This window comes from Musca domestica, unplaced genomic scaffold (genome assembly GCF_030504385.1).
Source record: "Musca domestica strain aabys unplaced genomic scaffold, Musca_domestica.polishedcontigs.V.1.1 62, whole genome shotgun sequence".
NCBI classification, from domain to species: domain Eukaryota; kingdom Metazoa; phylum Arthropoda; class Insecta; order Diptera; family Muscidae; genus Musca; species Musca domestica.
In genome coordinates, this window is record NW_026712369.1 from 3408700 (window position 1) to 3422008 (window position 13309).

The 13309-nt window shown below is 34.9% G+C and overlaps 1 protein-coding gene across 1 annotated transcript; it reads right to left on the minus strand.

Annotated features, from left to right (window-relative positions):
• Positions 1 to 706: 706 nt before the first annotated feature.
• On the minus strand, positions 707 to 5105 carry LOC101892102 (angiotensin-converting enzyme). Its single transcript, XM_005183161.4, has 6 exons — positions 4482 to 5105; positions 4029 to 4410; positions 3620 to 3968; positions 1488 to 1840; positions 1252 to 1424; positions 707 to 1149 (listed from the first exon to the last, which is right to left on the minus strand). The coding sequence occupies exons 1-6, from the start codon at positions 5095 to 5097 to the stop codon at positions 1136 to 1138; spliced, it is 1887 nt and encodes a 628-aa protein (XP_005183218.3). The 5' UTR covers positions 5098 to 5105; the 3' UTR covers positions 707 to 1135.
• Between the last annotated feature and the right edge of the window lie 8204 nt (positions 5106 to 13309).

Sequence of the window (13309 nt, forward strand, 5' to 3'; positions counted from 1 at the left end):
CCTTCCGATTTCGTGTTAATTGTGCACCAAATGGCCAATATCTGTCAAGAAGTCCTGAATTTTGGCACATCCGACCGAATTCAGTCTAGAAGCAAGTACATCAAATTTGGAGAAAAACGGTTCAGATATAGCTATAGCTCCCATATATATGTTTCATCCGATTTGGGGGTTTAAGTCACTCACATGCGTAATATGCTCTCCACAACAATGATATTTGATAGCGGACATCAGATACTGCTCGAAAATACCTCTACCAAATTTTATCAATATCGGTTCAAATTTTTATATACCTTCGATATACCTCTTTATCTGATTTTACGGTTACTGTTCACCATTTATGTAATATCCGCCCAAATTGAAAATATTTTTTTATATTCACCTGAATTTTAGCATTTGGTGAAACTCGGTCCGGTATATATCCTTATCGAAGTCGTATCATGCTTCAAATATTCAAATTGTGAATATTTCTGAAGCCATGATATGCATTCAAATAAGGTTCATGGGTGGTAAGATCTACCTCACATAAATTTCCAAAATATTTTTTTTTTTTTTGTTACGGGAGCTCAACTTAATACGCAAAGTGGTATAGGCTATCATTTAGTCCTCCCCGCCCGACTTTAGACCTTTCCTTACTGGTTTAGTTCTACTTTCATAACCTTTTTAAAGAAAAAATTGAATTTTGACGCACTCTGCAATTTACTTGGATCCCAGGAACACCGTTCTAAGACCTTCAGAAAGTTCTCTACAAAATATTCGGAACTTAACAGGAGATTGCATTTCGACTCCTAATGAAAAGATATAGAGTTGATAAAGGAATTGGCATTGCCTTTAATATTTTCCCAAAAATTGCCTTAACCAATTTTATATTTTTAATTTATTTTAAATTCTATTATTTTATATGGAATTTATTTTCAATATTTATTTTTTATTTATTTTGAATTTTTTATTTAATTTAATTACCTACATTTTTAATTACAACTATGAAAACAACAAGCAACTATACATTTTTTGCTAACGACTGAAACACCCAGTGTTTAATAATACCCATTGCAGCCTAAAACTATGCTACACATTTAATAAATTACATCACTAGTGTGCTATTGTGAATTATCTTCTGTTATGTCTTCAACACACATTAGGGTTGGCATTCTAAAAAGAAAAAAGAAACAAAAACAAAATATTAATCATAAAAACAACAACAACAACTACCACAAATAAATGGCAGAGAATAAAATGAATGAGAAAACTTACTCTCCGACTTCTCCCAGCCAATTTCATTGCTCTCCAAACGATTTTGTTCCACCAGCCAATCGTACAACGGGCGATAATACTCCAAGAGGCCAGATAAACTTAGCTCATCCGTATCGAGAATGGTTTTCAAAACCTGCTTGAAGGGAACTGAGGAGCCCAGGGCCATGGCTTGACTGCAAAACAATTTTAGAGGTATTTTAAAAAAATCAAAAAAAGAAATAACTTTTAAAGATTACCTTATTTTCTCTCCCACAATCCTCTGGCCCGTCAAATCACACAAATCCAAGGCCTTGTTGGGATCTCCTTGTTTATATTGCTTGGTGGCGGAACAAAAATGTTCTAGCAGCTGATATTGCAGGACAATACTTAATATTTGTGTGGTATATTGGTCATCGACTTCCATGAGGAGTTTGGCTGGCGCATCGAAGTCTTCATTGGTACGAACTACCGGAGGCTCTGCTCCCGTATAGTCTTCCGTTAAACGCCAATAGGCACAGTTGTCGTTGATGTTCATGCTTTTGTCCAACACGTCCAAGCGATAACGTTCCAAAATGTAGAAGACGGGTATCAAGAAGATAGTGCGAAGGCCCTGAAAAGAAAAAAGAGGATTTTTAAATAGAAATTTGAGGGACCCATACAGAGGCTTAAACGTGGATTTTTAAATAAAACTTTGAGGGACCCATAGAGAGGCTTAGACGTGGATTTTTAAATAGAAATTTGAGGAAGCCATAGAAAGGTTCAAACGTGGATTTTAAAAAGAATTTTGAGGGACCCATAGAGAGGCTTAAACGTGGATTTTTAAACAAAATTTTGGGGGACCCATTGCCAGGCTTAAACCTAGATTTTTAAATAAAATTTTGAGGGACCCATAGAGAGGTTTAAACGTGGATTTTTAAATAAAAATTTGAAGGACCCATAGCCAGACTTAAACGTGGATTTTTAAATAAAATTTTGAGGGACCCATCGCCAGGCTTAAACGAGGATTTTTAAATAGAATTTTGAAGAACCCATGTCAAACCTTAAACGTGGATTTTTAAATAAAATTTTGAGCGACCTATAGAGAGGCTTAAACGTAGATTTTTAAATAGAATTTTGAAGAACCCATGTCAAACCTTAAACGTGGATTTTTAAATAAAATTTTGAGCGACCTATAGAGAGGCTTAAACGTAGATTTTTAAATAGAATTTTCAGGGACCCATTTCAAGGCTTAAACGTGGATTTTTAAAAAAGAATTTTGAGGGACCCATTGAAAGGCTTAAACGTGGATTTTTAAATAAAATTTTGAGGGACCCATTGCCAGGTTTAAACGTGAATTTTTAAATAAAATTTTGAGGGACCCATTGCCAGGCTTAAACATGGATTTTTAAATAAAATTTTCAGGGACCCATTGCCAGGCTTAAACGTGGATTTTTAAATAAAATTTTGAGGGACCCATTGCCAGGCTTAAACATGGATTTTTAAATAAAATTTTCAGGGACCCATTGCCAGGCTTAAACGTGGATTTTTAAATAAAATTTTCAGGGACCCATTGCCAGGCTTAAACGTGGATTTTTAAATAAAATTTTGAGGGACCCATTGCCAGGCTTAAACATGGATTTTTAAATAAAATTTCAGGGACCCATTGCCAGGCTTAAACGTGGATTTTTAAATAAAATTTTGAGGGACCCATTGCCAGGTTTAAACGTGGATTTTTAAATAAAATTTTGAGGGACCCATTGCCAGGCTTAAACATGGATTTTTAAATAAAATTTTCAGGGACCCATTGCCAGGCTTAAACGTGGATTTTTAAATAAAATTTTGAGGGATCCATTGCCAGGTTTAAACGTGGATTTTTAAATAAAATTTTGAGGGACCCATTGCCAGGCTTAAACATGGATTTTTAAATAAAATTTTCAGGGACCCATTGCCAGGCTTAAACGTGGATTGTTAAAAAAAATATTTCAGGGACCCATTGCCAGGCTTAAACGTGGATTTTTAAATAAAATTTTCAGGGACCCATTGCCAGGCTTAAACGTGGATTTTTAAAAAAAAAATTTCAGGGACCCATTGCCAGGCTTAAACGTGGATTTTTAAATAAAATTTTCAGGGACCCATTGCCAGGCTTAAACGTGGATTTTTAAATAAAATTTTCAGGGACCCATTGCCAGGCTTAAACGTGGATTTTTAAAAAAAAAATTTCAGGGACCCATTGCCAGGCTTAAACGTGGATTTTTAAATAAAATTTTCAGGGACCCATTGCCAGGCTTAAACGTGGATTTTTAAATAAAATTTTCAGGGACCCATTGCCAGGCTTAAACGTGGATTTTTAAATAAAATTTTCAGGGAACCATTGCCAGGCTTAAACGTGGAATTTTTAAATGAAATTTACCTGAATATATAGCCGATTTATCCTGGCTTCATTACCAGTATACTCCTCACCAACCACCTTCATTTTCTTCAAATACCTAGGCGATGAAGCGGCCAAGGAGAAAAATTTCCCCAAAGTATCGCTGAAATTTGGCAATGGTTCTTCCTGGTACAGCGTTACCAAATTCTCATAGGACTTATAATAGTAAACATCCGATAGGGCCTCGAACATATTGAAGAAAGTCTCCTCGGTAGTCAAGGGACAATAGGAGAAATTCACATGATAGAGGCCATAGAATTTCCAGGCCTTGTGCCAGCAATGGTCATCGTCCAAATCGGCCTTGGGTTGGCAGCTTTCCGACCAAAATTTGCTAAAGGGGAGGAGATGTTTTAAAGGTTATCAGAATGGAGTTATCATTTTCAGTACTCACTCCTCCAGTTGAGGCATTCCCAGCGAACGGAAAAATTCCTTGGCATTCCAGAAATTCACCTGGGTATTTGTCATACCTCGCCGCAGCAAGTTCTCCGTAATATTTGGCATTGCCATTTGATTAAAGGGCAGATGCATTAGACCACTGGTATCACCATAGCGAAAGGCATTTCCAATAAATATTTCGGCCAAATGTTGGGGATAGGGTTTGTGGGGTTGAATTAATTCCGAACCATATTTCCGTCTCAATTGTCCACGAATATAGCCATGGAATTGTTCAAAGAATGGTTTCAATTCCCTCATGAATTTCTCTAAAATTTTCGACATTGAATCGCTGCTTTCCTCTAAATCTTTGTACCAAAAGTCAGAGGGTTTGTTGAAACCTAAGGAGAGAGAGGATAGAAGAGAGAGAGTTAAATTCAAAACCCAGATAGATTTTAAAATTTCAACTCACCATTCAGCTTCGCCGTCTTCCTATACAACTCCACAAACTTGTGGAAATCCTCACGGGCCGCCAGACCCGTTTTCCTCCTCCACTCCAGCCAATAGTATTCAATTTCCTCCACACTCTCGGTGCTGTGCAGAATTCGCTGAACATCTGGTATCAACATCAGATCACATTTCTCCCTATCCTCATAGGAACACAGCTTGGAATGACGATAAATTTCACTCATATTTGCTGTAACGGCATACAGAAGCTCCAAATCCTCCGGAGGCAGCACTTCATAACCCACTTCGGGTATTAGAGAAAGTTGTCGTTTTAAATCCTGATTATCCAATGTCAGACGTTTATATTTCTTCACCTTCACCGCTATGCTCTGAATGTAACGCATTATCTCTTTGGTGGCAATTTCCGATTGCAGCAGGGCTATCAAATCATTGGGTCCTTGGATTTCATTTTGCCAATTCGCCAGGACCTCTTTGTTGTAGAGTATGGCCAGACGATGATTGACTTCGTCCAGGAATTTCATCACCTCTGCTTCATTTTCGGCAATAGAAGAGCAGTGGGAATTCGGGAGCAATGAGATGAGCAGGCATAGTCTGAGTAGGTGAAGGAGAGAACGAGGCATTGTGGTGTAGGTGCTGAAAGAGAAGAGACAAACATTATCAGAGTGAGGGAGGGAGAGAGAGAGAGATGGATAGAGAGCGAGAATTGATAAAGAGCTTCAGGATGGGTTAATTGATGACGCAATCTGAAGCTAGAACCTTGAAATTGAAAATGAAGGTCACTGGTAGCAAGAGGCGAGAAATTGTTGAATTTTTAAAAATAGGACTTAAAATAGTACCAAAAGTACTAAAAGGCACTAAATTCTGTTCCTCTGTATTTAGCGAAAAAATAAATCTAGATTTCTGAAAATTTGGAATGAAGTTCGCTTTTAGGTTTTAAGAGGTGAGATGCGGTTGCAAATTAAAATGGTACCAAAAGTACAAAATGCTGTACCATACTATACAGCGAATAATAAAATTTAGAATTTCGAAAATTGGTATGGGTAACTTTTAGGGTTTTTGAGGCATATTTTTGAAATTCGTACTAAAATGGTTCTAAAAGTACTAAAAGGTACTCAATGTTGTACCATGAGTAGATCGATAATTCTAATAATTTATAATTGATATATTTTGGGTTTTAGAGGAGAGATTTGGTCTTCTTTTTTAGAAAATTCGTACTAAAATGGTACCAAAGTAAAAAAAGGTACTAAATGTTGTTGTACGGTTTTCAGGGATAGACAAAAAATATAAATTAAGAAAATTGAAATGTGGCTCACTTTTGAGGTTAAGAGGTGAAATACTGTCACATTTTTGAATAATTGGACTAAAATGATACCAAAAGTACAAAAAGGTACTAAATACAATTTCATGGAATTTAGAGATTGAATTTATAGAGACTCTTAAATTTGTGAAATATAAGTCATTCTGAGGTTTACAAGTGAAGTACGGCCACAGTTTTTGAAAGTGGTACTAACGGTACCAAAAGTACTAAACTGTACCATGGCATTTAGATTAAATCTAGAATTCTGCAATTGTAAAATCATCACTTTTGGGGTTAAAAGGAGGGATACGGTCGATTTTTTGGAAATCTCTTTATTAGAAATTCGTACTGAATTTGTACCAAAAATAGTAACAGGTACTAAATGCTGATCAATACTATTTAGGGAACGATAAAATCTAGAATTCTCAAATAAAAAATTCGGCAACATTAGGGGGACATAGGTCGATTTTTTTCAAGTTTGAACTAAAATTGTGCAAAACGTACTAAAAGGTACTAAATTCTATATTTACCGAACTAGTAAATGTAAATCCTAAAATTTTAAATGTAGACAACTTTTGGGACTTTAGAGAGGAAACGCTGTCGCATTTATAAAAATTTCAATTAAAATGGTACCAAAAGTACTAAATAGTAACAGAAGTACTAAAAGGTTCTAAATGGCGTTCTTCTGGTTTTGGCGAACGATTAATTCTAGAATTCTGGCTCAATTTTAGGGTTACAGGTAAATTTTCGTTGAATTTTCAGAAAATCGTACCGAAATTGGTACCAAAAGTGGTTAAAAGTACCAAATTCCGTGCTATGGTATTTATAAAAGGAGTAAATCTAGAATTCTACATTTTGGAATGTGGCTCAATTTTGGGTCTTAGAGATGAGATATGGTTATTTTTTTAGAAATTCTAACTAAAATGGTACCAAAAGTACTAAAATGTACTAAATGTGTTTTACAATATTTTTTAAAAAATAAAACAAATGCAGAATTTTGATATTTAGAATGTGAGTACATTTTGAGATTTAAATGTGGTGAGATAACCCTCATTTTTAGATATTCAAACTAAAATAGCACCAAAATGTACCAAATGTACTAAAGCTAGACTTTTGTGTGGGAGTGATGAGATAAGCCCTTTGTTTTCTCAAATTCAAGAAGAAATAGTGCTCATCGACGTGGATTAAGCTCCAATAATTTTTTTGAAATTCGTACTTTTTTACCACTGCCTCGGTAGTGGATTTTTTGAAGTTGGAATTTAAAGTTAACATGACCTACCCCTTGTTATTAAGCAATTCGTAATGGTTATAATGTAGGACTATGCATAAGGATGTAGCTTGATGTGGAGGCGTTAGATAAGCAGCATTTTGGAAAATTCGTATTGAAGGGGTACAAAATGTGCTAAAAGGTAAACAATTGTAAAAGCTTATAATGAAGATATCGATAAGACGTAGAACTTTAATGTTTTTCATACGGGTCGCCCTTGAGGCAGGTTTCTAGGAACTTATTACCTAAAAATATCTTAATACTTATTTTTCGTATTATTTTCATTCGTTCGATGGAATTTGGAAATTTCATACTTTGATGTTAAACCAGTAAGGAAAGCTCAAAAGTCGGGCGGGGCCGACTATATGATATCCTACACCTACACCCTACACTATGCATATTTAGTACAGCTCTCGTAATTTAAAGGTTTATATTGGGCATTTCTGAGCTCTATGAGATATCTGGTACAAAATATGATTATGGTAGAGTGTATATTCCGAAAGTTGGAGATTTAAACACCAAATCGGATGAAACATATATATGGGAGAAAATTTGAAATTATCGCTCATATGCTAAATTCGGTTGAAGTGCGAAAAACTATTTGCACTAATATTAGCCATTTGGTGCACAAGAAACCTAAAATCGGACGAAGATATATAGGGGAGCTATATCCAAATCTGATCCGATTTTGATAAAATTTGAATCAGTTATTGCTAGGCTGAATCTAATGTCTGGTACCAAATATCATTTTTATGGAGTGTATATTACGAATGTGAGAGACATAAACACCAAAATCGGATGAAACATATATATGGGAGCTATACCTATATCTGAACCGATTTCCACCAAATTTAAAGTACTTATTTCTATACTAAATTCGGTCGGATGTGCCAAAATTCACACCATTTGGACTGATATTAGCCATTTGGTACACAAGAAACCTTATATCGGAGTAAGATATATATATATATATCTGGAACGATTTTCACCAATTTCAATTGAGTTCGTCCTTGAGTCAAACAAATGTTATTTAGAAAATTGCATCTTAGTCCAATAATAAATGCGAACTGCATTTTGTTTACAAAAACGACCGACGGACGGACATGCATAATCGACTTTTTATACCCTACACCACAAGGTGGTCAGGGTATTATGTCTTTGTGCATTTGTTTGTAACAGGCAAAAGGAAACGAGATAGACCCATAGTTCCTTTTGATGATCTGCATAGAATCACATTCTGAGTCGATTTATGCATGCCCGTCCGTCCGTCTGTCCATGTATTTTTGTAAACAAAGTACAGGTCGCATTTATTGCCCGATCCAGATGAAACTTTGAACAGATCATTTGTTTGGCCCAAGGACAAACCCTATTGAAATTGGAGATAATCGGTCAAAATTTAGATATAGCTCCCATATATATCTTCGTCCGATTTACCTTTTATTGTGCACCAAACGTGTAATATCAGCCCGAATAGTATGGAATTTTGCATATACAACCAAATTAGGTCTGAAAATAAGTATGCCAGAATTGATCGAAATCGGTTCAGATATAGCCTTAGATAGCTCCCATATATATTGTTCATCCGATTTGTTATTTTTGTTCTCCGCAGCCGTAATATGCACTCTGTAGCAACAATATTTGGGGAAATATATCAAATACAGCTCAGAAATACATTTGCTAAATTTTATCGAGATCGGTTCAGATTTGGATATAGCTCCCATATATAACTTCGTCCGATTTACCTTTTATTGTGCACCAAACGTCTAATATTTGTCTAAATGGGATGGAATTTGGCACATACGACCGAATTTAGTCTAGAAGGTAGTATGCCATATTTGGTGAAGATCGGTTCAGATATAGCTATAGCTTCCATATATATTATTCATCCGATTTGTTATTTTAGTCCTCCGCAGCCGTAATATGCACTCCGTAACAACGATATTCAGGGAGATATTTCAAATACAGCTCAGAAATATCTTTGCCAAATTTTATCGAGATCGGTTCAGATTTGGATATAGCTCCCATATATATCTTTATCTGATTTCAAATTAATGTTGCACCAAATGGGCAATACAATTCCGAATTTAAAAGATACAAATGCTTCGTCATATTTCGTCCTTTGAATTTTAAATTATCGAATCGAATCGAATTCTCCCATAAAAACTTTTAATTGTTATGCGCAGCTCTACTAAATTAGCAAAGTGGTGTAGGGTATCATAAAGTCGGTCCTGCCCGAATTTAAGACTTTCTTTACTGGTTTATAAATAGAGTAGTGAATTTTCACCACTCAACTTATTTCCACAGAACAAAAATCCAGCCCCTGGTGACAATTCGTATTGGCCTCTGACCTACCACAAATATTACCAATACATTATTAGCATAATAATAACCCTCCATTGATACCAATATGTCTTGCATTTGATTTTACTATTTTTTTTTTTTTTGGTCTTTCCTCTTTTTTCGTCTTCTTTGCCTTGTTATGTTCTCTATTGTTTGTCGTTTCGAAACATATTTAATCTGCCATCATCGATTTAACATCTGTGCTGATTTGCATAATCGCATCGTTATAGTTTTGTATAGATTGTTATAGTTTTTTGTTCAACACTAAACAGATTTTGAAAAAATATGAGAAAAAAGATATTAACTAAGGTCAGGTCCATTCCAATAAGAAAATCTGGTTATTTTTGTCGATGTTGCCAGACACTGTGGGTCTAGAGGAAAATAAATTGGTGTCCGGTATTTTTCGTAAATAAAATTATTTTTTTTAAATCCAGGGTGTGAAGGGTGGTCGTGCTCAGGAAAAATACACCTACATAGAGATACAACAAGGGTTTGGTCAGGTCCGATCCAATAAAAAAATATGGTTATTTTTGTCGAAGTTGCCAGGCACTGTGGGTCTAGAGGAAAATAAATTGGTGTCCGGGATTTTTGGTAAATAAAAAAAATTATTTTTTTTTAAATCCACGATTATTTGGCAAAGAAAAAAAATATTTTAAATATTTTGAATAAAATATTTTTTTTCTTTGTCGAATAATCGTGGATTAAAGAAAAATATTTTTTTTATTTACCAAAAATCTCGGAAAAAAAATAAATTTTATTTACCAAAAATCCCGGACACCAATTTATTTTCCTCCAGACCCACAATATTTTATTTTTTCATATTTTATTCAAAATATTTTTTTTCAGAAAAATTCACGATTATGAGGCACTGAAAAAATATTTTTTTAAAAAGTCCACGATTGGTAAACTATGGAAAATATCCATTATTGGATTACGAAAAAGTATTTTTTATTAATTCCCATTTATTGAACCATGAAAAAGAGAAGGGAAGAGGGGTGGAGTGTGGTCGTGCTCAGGAAAAATACACCTACTTAGAGATACAACAAGGGTTTGGTCAGGTCCATTCCAATAAGAAAATCTGGTTATTTTTGTCGATGTTACCAGACACTGTGGGTCTAGAGGAAAAAAATTTGGTGTCCGAAATTTTTGATAAATAAAAAAATTATATTTTTTTAAATCCACGATTATTTGGCAAAAGAAAATATTTTTTTATTCGGAATATTTTTTTTCAGGAAAATTCACGATTATGAGGCACTGAAAATATTTTTTTTAAAAAGTCCACAATTGGTAAAATATGGAAAATATCCATTATTGGATTACGAAAAAATATTTTTCAATATTTCACGGTTATAGAATCCTGAAAAATGAGAAGGGAAGAGGTGTGGAGTGTGGTCGTGCTCAGGAAAAATACACCTACATAGAGATAAAATGACAAAAAACAGTTAGGAGAGGTCAAAAGTCGTGCGGGGTCGTCTATATGATACCCTACGCCCCGTATGCGTATTTAGTAGAGCTCCCATAACAAAGAAGTTTATATGGCGAATTTATGTGAAGTAGATCATACCAACTGTGAGCGAAATCGCAGTATAGTTCATGATATGACTTCGATTAGGATTATATAAGAAAATATTTATTGAAGCCAGACCGAGTTTCACCAAATGGCAAAATTCGGTTGAATATGAAACAAGTAAAAAAACATGAATTTCAGCCGGGCCGAACTTTTAATACCCTCCACTTTAGGGTAAAGGAAACATTAGAACCAATTATGACCCACAAATACCAAATTTTAGACAAATCCGTAAAAAAGTGTGGCAAAAGACATCAAAATACCGAATATCGGAAGGTACCGCTATATGGAGACTATAACAAAACGTGGACCTATACATGCAATGTTTCTTCACCGGAAATAGAACCCATTATGACCTACAACTACCAATTTTCAGAAAAATTCGTGAAAAAATGTGGCAGAAATCATCAAAATATCGAATATCGGGAGGTACCATTAAATGGGGGCTATACCAAAGCGTGGACCTATACATACAACGTTTCGCCAACGGAGCTAGAACCTATTATGACCCACAAATACCAATTTTTAGACAAATCCGTAAAAAAATGTGGCAAAAATCCTGAAAATACCGAATATCGGGAGGTACCATTATATGGGGGCTATACCAAAACGTGAACCTGTACATGCAATGTTTCTTCACCGGAAATAGAACCCATTATGACCTGCAAATACCAATTCTCAGAGAAATCCGTGAAAAAAAAATGTGGCAAAAGCCATCAAAATACCGAATATTGGGAGGTAGCGTTATATGGGGGCTATACCAAAACGTGGACCTATACATGCAATGTTTCGCCACCGGAAAAAGAACCCATTATGACCTACAAATACCAATTTTTAGACAAATCCGTAAAAAAAAATGTGGCAAAAATCATTAAAATACCGAATAGCGGGAGGTAGCGTTATGTGGGGGCTATACCAAAACGTGGACCTACACATACAATGCTTCGCCACACGAACTAGGAGACATTATGACCAACAAATACCAATTTCCAGACAAATCCATGAAAAAATGTGGCAAAAATCATCAAAATACCGAATATCGGGAGGTACCGTTATATGGAGACTATACCAAAACGTGCACCGATAAATCTCATTTTCAATACCAACCATCCTAGCTACAATACAAATTATTCTGCAAAATTTTGACGCTCTACGTCCAATAATGTGGCCTGTATCGTGATTTCAACAAAGAGACAGATAGGCCGGCAGACAGACAGACGGACATCGTTAAATCGACTTAGAATTTTATGCTGATTATGGGGTCTACGACGAATATTTAGGGATGTTACAAACAAAATATACCCTCCTTTCCAAGGTGGAGGGTATAAAGATCCATCCAATTTGACCTGATATTATTTAAATGGTGAGTAATAACCGTAAAATCGGATGAAGATGTATACCGAATCTGATAAAAAAAATCTAAGCCGATCTCCATAAAAATTGGCAGAAGTATTTTCGAGCAGTATCTGATGCCCGATATCAAATATCATTGCAGTGAAGGGCATATTACGCATGTGAGGGACTTTAAACCACAAATCGGACGAAACTTATATATGAGAGATATAGCTATATCTGAACCGATTTTCACCAAATTTGAAGTACTTGCTTCTAGACTGAACTCGGTCGGATGTACCAAAAATTAGGCCAGTTGGACTGATATTGGCCATTTAGTGCACAATTTACCCAAAATCGGCTGAAGATATATATTGGAGCTATATCTAAATTTCAACCGATTCTCATCAATTTTAATAGGGTTCGTCCTTGGTCCAAAAAAATATTGTTTGGAAAATTTCATCTCAATAAGATAATAAATGCGACCTGCATAATAAGAAAATAATTTCCCACACTTCATCTAATCCATAATTTCTTCAACGGAAATCCTTTTTTTCAAATCCGATATTGCAAAATTTGCTTAAATACAAACTAAAGTGGTATTTTATATTTTTTGCCGGTAACCCAAATGTCTTGGTAGCCAGCAAACACCAACAATTCTTTATGACAGATGAATTATCAACATTTGAAAATTTTTTTAAACATAACTTTTATTGGTCATAATTTAAGGGGACCGCATTCGAAAAACACAAAAAAAACTGGCGGCACAACACAACTTTAAAATTTAAAAAAAAAAACTTGTTAAATATTATTAACCATAGCGATTAGGTTAGACAAACCGCTTAAAATAAAAAATAAAAAAAAACAACAACAAACTATAATTAATTAAAATAGACATTCGGTATATTATTTTCTCAGGCGGTCAAATTTTTTTTGAAATGAACTCATAGACCATTAACTAAAAACCCGACTACTCACTGATATTACATACATATGTACACATATGTATGTAGCTGTTAACCTGACACA